The sequence below is a fragment of the Cinclus cinclus genome, chromosome 19, assembly GCF_963662255.1.
Source record: "Cinclus cinclus chromosome 19, bCinCin1.1, whole genome shotgun sequence".
Classification (NCBI taxonomy): domain Eukaryota; kingdom Metazoa; phylum Chordata; class Aves; order Passeriformes; family Cinclidae; genus Cinclus; species Cinclus cinclus.
Genome location: NC_085064.1, coordinates 6,098,631 through 6,108,916, shown reverse-complemented (window position 1 = coordinate 6,108,916; position 10,286 = coordinate 6,098,631). Strand labels below are relative to the sequence as shown.

Below are 10,286 nucleotides of genomic sequence, written 5' to 3'. Positions count from 1 at the left end.
TCCCGCCCGGTGCACCGGCCCGGCCCCGCGGTGACGGACGCGGTGCCGGGAAACGGCGGCTCGGGCGGGGCGGGCGAGTCGCGGGGAAGAGGCGGTGAGGGCGGCGCGGCAGAGCGAGGGCTCTGTGGCGCAATGGATAGCGCATTGGACTTCTAGCGCGGTTGACGGGAGTCATTCAAAGGTTGTGGGTTCGAGTCCCACCAGAGTCGCATTTTGCCGCCGGGCCGCGCCGATCGCTCCCGGGGTGCCGCGGCCGCCCCCGGGCGCTGCCCCCGGGAAGGGTCCGTCTGCCTCCGGGAGAGCGGGGCCGGGGCGGCCCGGGCACGGGGGAAAACCCCAGTGCCTACCGGGGAGCGTAGCCGAGCACGCGTGCCAGCATTTCAGGCGTTACTGCTACCGCGTCCCAGCACGGCGCCGCAGCACGGGTGTGGTGGAGCTGCCGCTTGCCCACAGCGAATATATCGTCTCCAAAAAAATCATTTTCATGTGGCTGGTGTCTGCCCTCCCCGAATCTCCCTCCGCTCCCTCTGCCGCCTTCTTTCCGCAGGCTCCCCAAGCGATGGTTGCAGGAACAGGAGCCACAGTTACTTGATCCGGCTGAGCAGATGCCGTTTAAAATTACATGATGTGCCATTTCTGTAGCGCTGGCACCAGCCCACTGAGTCATACGTGGCTGCACGAAGGTGGCACCACCAACACTGACAGCCCAGACACTTCACGTCCTCGTTAAATAACCCAAAATGCAGCAAAACCCTCTCTCAAGGCCATCATTTCCCACGTTTCCTTGACTGTCACTCACAGTTCCTGGAAGCAAATCTTTGCTGCCCTTTGCTTCATCCACCCCAAAACTCTGACATTTCTGGGTCATTTTAGAGGCAAATGTTTCTTTCATCTCGACCACTGCACTAGGACAACCCCCACACTGTGCGTTTTACTGGCAGCTAAAGGATGCATTTATATGCTGCCTTTTAATATCTGTTTGAAATAATTCTGGGGACCAAGGGAAGATTTGGAGTAAAACCCAAAGTCTGGCTCGTGGGGTGGCTGATGCAGGGAGAAGTTAGAAAAAGGGAGTCTGGAGGGCAGGAAGAAAACCTGCTGGAGCCAAAAAGGTGTGAGGTTTCACATCAGATATCCAGCTCAGGAAGGGAGGTGGGGCTGAAGGACAGGGGTAATGAACTACAAGCCCCAGTGTGGATTTTATTAAACAGGGAGGAATTCCAACAGCAAACACACATGAACAAAGAGCCCCTGGCCTCGTGGCTCTTTGCCATCACAACCAGCAACTCTGCTCTCTGGCTGTTGGCAGTCTGGAGCACGGTTTAATTAACCCAGACAGCAATCAGCTCCCAGACACAGCACCAGCAGCCGCTGTTTCTGCACTCACTGGATTCAATCCCATAATCCCAACTGTGTCAATTTGTTGCCCAAGGAAGGGATGATTCCTACTGAACAGCCAGCACAATCATGTGGATTTCATCATTTTTTGGGGGGAGGGGCTACAGGGAGACACAGCAGACTGGGATCGTCTCTCAAAAAAGCCAGTCCAGGAGGGAAAATACCCAAAGGTATTTCCCTGCCTGCCCCATCTACACACAATCACACACTGCCTGATCTCTGAGGCAGGAATGAGACACATCCAATATGACCCAACAGGAGACCAGTTAGGCACCAATACAAAATGGGATTTCACCAAACCTGCCCCTGTGCTCCTCTGGAAGTCATGGATTTACCTCCAGTCCAGGGCAGCCCCAAGACTTGTAGCCTCGATCTTCCCAGGATGGGAAAGGTGGGAGGAAGGATTTACCTGCACAGCCCTGGAGCTGCAGAAGGACAAGGCATCAGTTTGCTGCAGTGTGCTCCCTCCCCATGCCAGCATCTCGGAGCATCAGTACCAGAATGCTGCTGCTGGGAGATCTGAGCAGCCAGACCAGCTGGAAAAGGCACATCTGACCTTGACATCCCGCAAACAAAATCACAAAGAGCCAAAAAAGGTCGAGTTTTTGTCATAGGACAGGGAGGTGCCAGTTGGCCCCTACCAAGAGGTTGGTGCCAGGTCTTGGCAGGAGAGAACAGAGCCCTTGGGTCCGTGGTGGCAGAGCACAGCCACGCTGTGCTCCCGGGCAGGGCAGGAGGATGTGGAGTTTGGCTGCCAAGGGATGCCCTGGGCTCTTCCCAACATGAGCTCTCACACTCGAACGGCCGGGGGAGGGAAGATGCCGAGCTCCTCCCGCAGGGACTCCACTGGCTGCTCCCAGCGCTGCTCGTAGTAGACATTCAGGACACAGCTGGAGTTGAGCCCGCTTCGAATCGCCCAGGGAACCAGCTCGGTGGCCAGGACCTGCAGCTTTCTGGAACAAACCATACAGGTGGTGGCAGTTTTGATGTCCACATTTTATTTCCTTCACCAAGTCATCACAATAGGCTGATGCCAAGCACATGTGTCCCATGTATCCCATGTATCCCTCTAGCTTTCTGGCATCCCCTCCGCTTAACTCGCAGGGGAAACTGAGGCACAGAAGAGGATGTTGTGCCAGGAAAGTTACCTGCACAAACCCAAGGCTAGAACTTAGGTTCTGCAACTGCTGGGCCATCAAAACAGATGTGCTGGGGCAGGGAACAGCTGCCAGTGTGGTGAGGGTCCTGCTGGCCCTCAAAACATGCCTACCCAAGGACTGAAAATTGCTCCTGCCTGGCACAGGGGAGCTGGTGTTGAATGCAGATTAACCATCAAGTTCTGCTTCAGTGACAAGGCAAAGCTGTCACCACTTCCTTGGGATGTGGGGACAGCAGCAGTGTCACGGAGGAATCCATGACTGACTCCCCCCTGCAAAACAGCAGTGTTCCCTTTGTCCCCAGGAAAGCACCACACAGGCTGGGTGTACCCAGGGCAGAGTCTGGGCACCTACCGTGTGCTGAGCCGGACAGGGCCGAACGCTGCTCCCAGGACACACATGGGCAGCCCTGTCTGGATGGCTTCGAACCACTTCACCACCACCTCACCTGGGAGGGAGAAGGGAGGCTGTGAGTTCCTCAGCACAGGCTGCACATCTGCCCTTCCCGAGGATGGCTACTTGGGAATGCTTCCTAAGTCTGGCCATGGCCTCATCCTGTGCCAGGATGGGCCTTGTCACACATCACTCACCCACCCCAGAAGGATGGCACCCCACAAGCCCTGGGACCCTGGGGAACACGTCCCAGGCAATCCAGCTCCCTGCAGACCTTGGCAATGCAGTGCCAAGGCCTGATGCTCTGTGTAGCTTTCCTGGTCTCCCAGCACAGGCCTTTTACAAAACTGCCTGGACTCAGGCAAAGACTGCATAGGAGACCAATCATGCTGGTTCCCTCGCACAAGTGCAAGGCTGCACTTGTGACTTGCTACTGAGTCAGACAAAAATGAGGGCAAAGGACACAGAGACATGCAGATAAGGAGCAAACAGGAATTCCCTTCTGCCTTCACACAGAGCTTGCAAAACATCCCTCCTTCCATGCCACCCTCCCTGCCAGGCAGAAACCACCCATTCAGTGGCTGCCTGTGCCCAGGGCTTGGGCAGAGCATCTCCCAGCAGGGAAAAGGTGACATCTCATGGCCTCTCAGTCACCACAGAGCCAGTGAGGTAGGACAGCGATGATGCAAAATCCCCACATGCTGGCCTGGGCTGAGGATCAGGGAGTCCAACTGTCCCAGCCTGCTCCATTTCTGGGAGCCAGCTGAGCACAATCAGTGGGTTTGGCAGTGCAGCTCCCTGAGCCCACTGCTGCTCACCCAGCATGTTGGTTGGCATGCCCAGGAGGGTGTGCATCAGGTCATGGACTTCCCGGTACCGCTGGATCACGTATGCCAGCTCTTCATCATCAACAAACTTAGGTGGCATCCTGGTGTCTGGAGAAACCCTCTGCAAGTCCAAAGAGGTCCAACTCAACTCTGTGGCTCCGATCTCACCTGTGCTCCCAGCACAGGAATCAGCCACAGGAATTTGCACCCTGTGAGACCCCATACTCACATTGTCCTCCAGGAACCGGACATACTCCCGGCCCAGGGAGCCATCCGGCAGCCCCTGCAGCCTGGCCATGTCCAGGGTGGAGAGACGGATGCGAGGTCGCTCCCTGGAAGGAAAACACAGGTCAGTGAGACTCCCAGTGACATCCACAGCAGAAGATCCTGGAGAAAAGGAGCCCTTGGAAACCCCCATTCCTGCCTCTGCCCATCCTTGCAATTTTCCCTGTGTAGATCTGAACTGTTCACTGCAGGGACGGCACTGTCTGCATTTCTGCTGCAGAGCTTGGGACACAAATTGCTTAAAGGATCTACCTGAAGCCTTGGCAATAAAAGGGCTTTTATCTTGTACACTTGTAACAACTCTGGTGGGAAAAATACTGGTGTCCTCTGCACTGAAACGCTGCTGCTGTGTGGGCTCCCAGCCAGGCACAGCCCCCAGCAACAGCCAGCCCTGCAGAGCAGAGAAATTTAGTGCTCTGGCAAAGCAGCCAGAGCTTCAAAGGAGCAACCCCAAAGAGAAAAAGGAATTTGTTCAAAACACAGGTTTAATTTCAATCCGGCTCAGGTTTTCACCACCAGCCACATGGCAGCCACACAGAGAAAGGTGTCCTCTACAGGTTGTTCGCAAACAGGTGCCTCACAGCCTTGAAAGTAAATAAAAGCCCTTTTATTTCCATTCACAGAGTAAACTCTTCCCATGACAAAAGCCCTGCAATGGATCCAGGAGCTGCTCGGCTCCTAGAGTGCAGGTACCAGGGAGATAAGCAGCACTGGCATCAGCTTTACATTGGCTGCAGATATTTCCTTGTGTATTTGTTATCAAAGGGACCTCAGCAGCTTGGGAGATAAAAACAAAGAGACCTGTGTGCCCAATTCATACCCCTGCAAAAAAACAGTGCAAGGAGCAGGTGGGAATGTCCCTTCCCAGCCCTCTCCCTGGGCAGTTCTGCTGGGATTCACCCCATTCCAGTGCTCTGGATGTTTTACCAGGATGAGGCTGGCCTGCACAAACATATGGCACAAGGCAACTTCTCCAAAGCTCCTATGTGACATAAGCAGCAGGTGTGAGACATGACAGGGAACAGGGAGAAGGCAAGCAGATACCAGTGAGAGCTTGGTTAGTAAGAGAAATCCCTCCTGGTCCTCAGCCTTGCTGCACTCAACAAGTCCTTGCAGACATGGAAACAGAAGTGATAGAGTCTTAAAAAAGAAAACAAGAGAAGTGGCCTAATTTCAGCTTGAGCCATGAAAATAAATATGGAAGTGTCTAAGGAGGAGGCAGACCAGCAGAGACAAAGTCTCCAATGCAAGAAAATGCAGCAGCAGGCACAGGGAAGACATCCATAGATGCAGAGTGCTCTCATCACTGTATCAACATCCACACCAACAACCACACCTGGATTTCTCCCCTGTGCCTACTGCTGCATCTTATGGTGTTGGCAGCTGCCAGTTCCAGCAGTGAAGCAGAACAGACGGGCAAGTAGTGCCTGCCCTTAGATGTGTCACAGGGCTCCTATGAATGTTAAAAATAAAGTTAGCCTGGAGGGTTAGGGCTAACAAAACACTTGTGCTGCTTCCCAGATCTCCCTTCCCAGGGCCAAGGAACCTGCTTGGCCTCGTGTCTGCCTCCCCACCACAAACCACGTGGCGAGGTGGGAGGGATGGGGATGGGGATGGGAGGGATGGGGAGCGACGCACCGGAGGATGCGGTAACCTTCAGGGTGATTTTTCATCTTGTCTCGCAGGTTTGGCAGGGCCAGGCAGCCTGTGGTCTCCCCAAGGACTGCCACCATGTCTGAAAGAGAGACCAGAGAGTGACCCAAGAGCTGCTTTCACAACACACAGCTATCCTTGGCTGGCAGGTGAGGAAATAGGGCAATGGACCCATTGACCAGGAGCAGGCAGGAAGCCCTTGGCAAAGTGGGTATCCCATAAACCACAGACCTCCAGCTTCAGGGCTATTCCGCCCTGGCGTCACCCACATGTCCTTTCCTGGGAATGGGATGGAGGAGCAGGCGGGAGGCCTGGGGGACTCTGGAGAAAAAGACCGGTGCAGGTGGCATCACAAGGGGTCACACTGGGCTGTGTTTGGGTTTCCTCACTCCCTCTCTTTCACGAGCTCCTGCGCTAGGTCAGTTCTCAGCCCCGCGCTTGCCCCAGACTCTCATATGGAGCTTCCAGGAGGCAGGGAGCGCGATTTTCTGGACGCGGGTGGCAGGCGCTCCGCTCGCCGGCCTTACCATGTCTGTAGGGGTCATAGAGCGCCATGACGGCGGAGCCGGCGGCCAGCAGCGCCTTCTGCAGCGGGCTGGTGGGGATGTGGCCGGGGTACAGCTGGTGCCACCCTTCCATCTCCTCCTCCTCCTCCTCCTCCTCCTCCTCCTCCCCGCCGCGTCCATCCCGGCCCCGCGGCTCGCTGTGGCTTGGCCGGGCTCTACCTGCGGGGAGCAGCGGGTAAGGGCCCGGCCCAGCTGGGGGGGCTGGCCCGGACGCTCCAGGGGCTGAGCGGGAAGCACTTGCCTGGGGAAGCGGGACCACCCCGCAGCAGCGGCACCCCCGCCCGCGCCGCCCGCAGCAGCAGCTGCCGCATCCCCGGCCCCGGCCCCGCCGCTGCCCCGGAAGAGCCCGGCGAAGGGCGGGGCGGCCCGGGCATGGCGGCGGCCGGGCGGGCAGGGCTGGCGGGGCTGTTCGCCGTGTACAAGCCGGCGGGGGTGGCGTGGGGCCGCGTCCGTGACGCGGTGGAGACACGGCTGCTGCGCGGTGAGCGCGGGCGGCGGGACACCCCATCCCATCCCATCCCATCCCATCCCATCCCATCCCATCCCATCCCATCCCATCCCATCCCATCCCATCCCATCCCATCCCAGGGGTTCGCCCGCCGCCCCTGACCCCCTCGTGTCCCCCCCCCCGGTTCTCTTCCAGAGCTGAACGCGGCTCCGGGACGCGCCCCGCGGCAGCGAGTCCGCTTCCTACCGGCCCCAGCCCCGGGCGGCGGCGGGGCCGTGGAGCTGGTGGCTGCCAGGGTGCCGGTGCTGGCCGACCACCCCCTGGGTAAGGGCACAGCGGGGCCTGGGCGGGGGGAAACCGGGGATGGGTGGGAGCCCCGGGCAGGGCTGCGGACCGGCTCCATCACTGTCTCCGTTGCAGTCCGAGGCCCGCGGTTCAGGAAGCTGAAGATCGGAGCAGGTCACCGGCTGGATGTGAAGGCCTCGGGGGTGTTCGGTGGGTCTGGTCCCGGAGCAGCACCGTGTCGTGCTGTCTGCGAGGTGATGGGTTTCCATGCAGGGAAGCGGGGTGGATGCACGGCCATTGCATTGCAGCAGCCGCTGGATCTCACAGCCCCACTGGGCGTTTAAGTGCTAAAGCACACAAGAAATGTCCCAGCAAGCCGCTGGCAAAGCTCGATGGAAGAGACCTAGGCACACTCAGCAATCCCCACATTTCAAGAGCTCTGGTTACAGCCCTATGGTTTTCATGCCAGGCAATAATCTGGGGGTCTAATTGCACTGCTCAGACATGACTCCTAAGGATATACAGCCCTGTCCAAGGGGCAAGAGTGGTGTGAGTGTTCAGTGCTGTGTAAATGCACATCAGTGACTTTTTGTGAGGCTAAATAACAGGTTCCCCATTTTCTATGTTTCAGTGCTTGGCATTGGCCATGGGAACAAGCTGCTCACTGACCTGTATAACTGCCACCTGACCAAGGTAGGTGCTGGCTCTGAGCGGGCCATGGAGCCCCTGAGATCCATCACACGCTTGATCCTGCCTCAGTGCCCCAGACCAGCCTTGTGATGTTGATTCTGCACTTAGGTCTCAAACCTACTAATGCTTTTGAGAGCTTTTCAGGGTCCAGAGTTTCATCCTTCACATGAGCACCACTTGTGGCCTTTTGAGCAGAGGATGCTGCTGTCTTTTTTGTGCAAAACTCTCATAGCCTGCACTTCTAGCAGTTGCTTGGAGCATTTTTTTTTTGATAAATTGCACCCTTTGTCTTTTTTCCAGGTTTATATTGTTGGCGGGCTTTTTGGTAAAGCCACTGATGACTTCTCAGACACAGGGAATTTAGTAGAAAAGACAACATTTGGTAAGAAACTGATTTTTTTTTTAACAGAACATCAAACAGCAGATTAACTCCAAAGCATTTAATCAGGTGAATTGCACAAAGACAAAAGCCACATCTTTCACGTCTTCTAGTCCTTGTTGGTGTCATAGTTCCCCTGTTCTAAATTTAACCACAGTATATGCAAAGGCAGTGTGAATGCTGGTCCCAGTGATTGCTACTTACTTGGTCAGGACCCAGATCTCTCTGTGAATCATACACTTGCAGATAGCATTTAAGAGATTTCATAGAATGAAAACATACAATAAGAAAACTGGAGCATCAACATTTTTAAATCAGTTAAGCAAAATAACTCTTCCTTCTGCAGTCCAGCTCTGTGTTGCCCCATGGAAAGCCTGGGCAAGTGACTTTGCAAAGCCACCCCTCAGCTCTCATCAGCCCTTTATGATGTGACTGTCTGCCTGAGGGACAGCAATACCTCAGAGGCACTTTTCAGACTTTCCAGTTTCTGGATGGATAATTGAGACTTTGTTTCTGCTTTCATATTTGCAGATCATATCACAAGGGAGAAGCTGGAGCGGATTCTCGCTGTCATTCAAGGGACAAATCAAAAGGCCCTGCTGATGTGCGTATCCCCTGGGGAAATGAGCTGGTCTGATCCCACTGCCATTTGCTGGTCTTCAAAACAAATTAGAGGATTTTGTTTCCCATAATCAAAGTCCATAAAGATTGGAGTGCTAGTAAGGGCAGAGAGGAGTTACTCTGAGTGCTTCTGAATGTTGAGAGGTTGCAGTTAAATGTCCTTCTTGTATCCCAAAATCTCCAATCTGCTGGTTTAGGAGCCATCTCCTATATAGGGTTGACAAAAATAACTTGTAGACATGACCAAGTACCTCCCTCCCAAACTTTACACTACTCACAGCACATACACCACTAAAATATATGCAAAAACTCACTGGATATTTTTAAGAATAAAAATTGCATCTCTGTTTTATTTGGGATGGACATATTTTGCATCTCTTTGGAGAGAAATTCTAAATGTCTCTGCTGCTCTCTTTTTTCCCTAGGTATTCTAATATTGATATGAAAACACAAGAGGCATATGAGCTGGCTGTCAAAGGGTTGATTCGCCCCATGGCAAAAAGCCCCCCAATAATCACAGCAGTCCGATGCCTCCAGTTTGCACTTCCAGAATTCCAGCTAGGTAGGACTGGCACAGAATGTACTGGGGAACTCTGAGTATATATTATGGCAAATAAGTTGGTAAACTTAATTTTCTTACTCATGATTTAATGCAAAAACAAGTTGGGAATTTCTCACCAACTTATAACTTCTCTGGTAAGTCCAGCCAGCTCATAGCTTTTTCCTTGCCAGTTCAGATCTAAGCCCAAGGCTGGAAAATTTGCATTGTTAATACCTACTGGGGAAATTCTTCTTAGCTCAATGTTTCAGTGTAATGCATTTCAGTGCTGGGTTTTGGGGTCTTTTTATAATGCAGCATGTTTGTTTTCCTTTAGCCAGTCCCCTTTTCCTCAAAAATTATTTGTCTTATAAAAAAAGCGCCTTTTTATCCCCTTTGAAGTACCTAGGTTTCCACATTACTCTTCTGTGTCTATAGGTTTGTTTTCTAAAGTATTCACTTCGGTAGGGTGTGGGACACCCTGCAATATTCCAGAAAATCCTACCATGCTCTTAGTGTCTTCTGCCAAACCAATCCTTTTAGCATAACTGTGAGTGATGTCTGGATTTATAATGCCAGAGCTTGTGTCAAAGCTTTGCTTCTGAGGGATTGTCTCTGTCCTCCTAGAAATCCATTGCTTGCATGAGACTCAGCAGTACCTCCGGAAGATGGTTCATGAGATTGGTCTGGAGCTGAAATCATCTGCTGTGTGCACACAAGTGCGGAGAATACGTGACGGGGTTTTCACAGTGGACGACGCTCTCCCGAGAACTCAGTGGGACCTGCAGAGCATCCAGGAGGCAATTCGGAACTGTCAGCTCAAAGTGGAAACGGAGCTGGAGGAAACACTGGGACATGGGGAGAACAGTCCTCTTCATCAGCTGGATGGGGACACAGCTGAGCGTGCTCTGCAGGAGCATCCGTGAGCAATCCCTGCAGCACAGCACGGCAGGGATGTGCCAGCAGTGTGATGGGCAGCGGAAGGAAAGAGGTTAATTGCAGTTCACTTCCACCCTTTCCTTGAGATGACTTTTATCAGAGGCTTT

At 53.9% G+C, this 10,286-nt stretch overlaps 2 protein-coding genes and 1 non-coding gene across 3 annotated transcripts; 2 read left to right on the top strand and 1 right to left on the bottom strand.

Moving 5' to 3' along the window:
• Positions 1–118: 118 nt before the first annotated feature.
• TRNAR-UCU (transfer RNA arginine (anticodon UCU)) lies at positions 119–209 on the top strand. The gene is given in 2 exon segments: positions 119–155; positions 174–209. It is a non-coding gene; the product is annotated as a tRNA-Arg (tRNA).
• A 1,219-nt stretch (positions 210–1,428) lies between these two features.
• On the bottom strand, positions 1,429–6,590 carry COQ4 (coenzyme Q4). The gene is made up of 7 exons (XM_062505748.1): positions 6,517–6,590; positions 6,241–6,434; positions 5,699–5,795; positions 4,005–4,107; positions 3,767–3,896; positions 2,910–3,003; positions 1,429–2,351 (listed from the first exon to the last, which is right to left on the bottom strand). The coding sequence occupies exons 1-7, from the start codon at positions 6,588–6,590 to the stop codon at positions 2,189–2,191; spliced, it is 855 nt and encodes a 284-aa protein (XP_062361732.1). The 3' UTR covers positions 1,429–2,188.
• A 61-nt stretch (positions 6,591–6,651) lies between these two features.
• Positions 6,652–10,274, top strand: TRUB2 (TruB pseudouridine synthase family member 2). The gene is made up of 8 exons (XM_062505818.1): positions 6,652–6,760; positions 6,923–7,051; positions 7,148–7,222; positions 7,644–7,705; positions 8,003–8,084; positions 8,613–8,685; positions 9,128–9,264; positions 9,868–10,274. Exons 1-8 carry the CDS (start codon positions 6,652–6,654, stop codon positions 10,164–10,166), a joined length of 966 nt encoding a protein of 321 aa, XP_062361802.1. The 3' UTR covers positions 10,167–10,274.
• Positions 10,275–10,286: the final 12 nt, after the last annotated feature.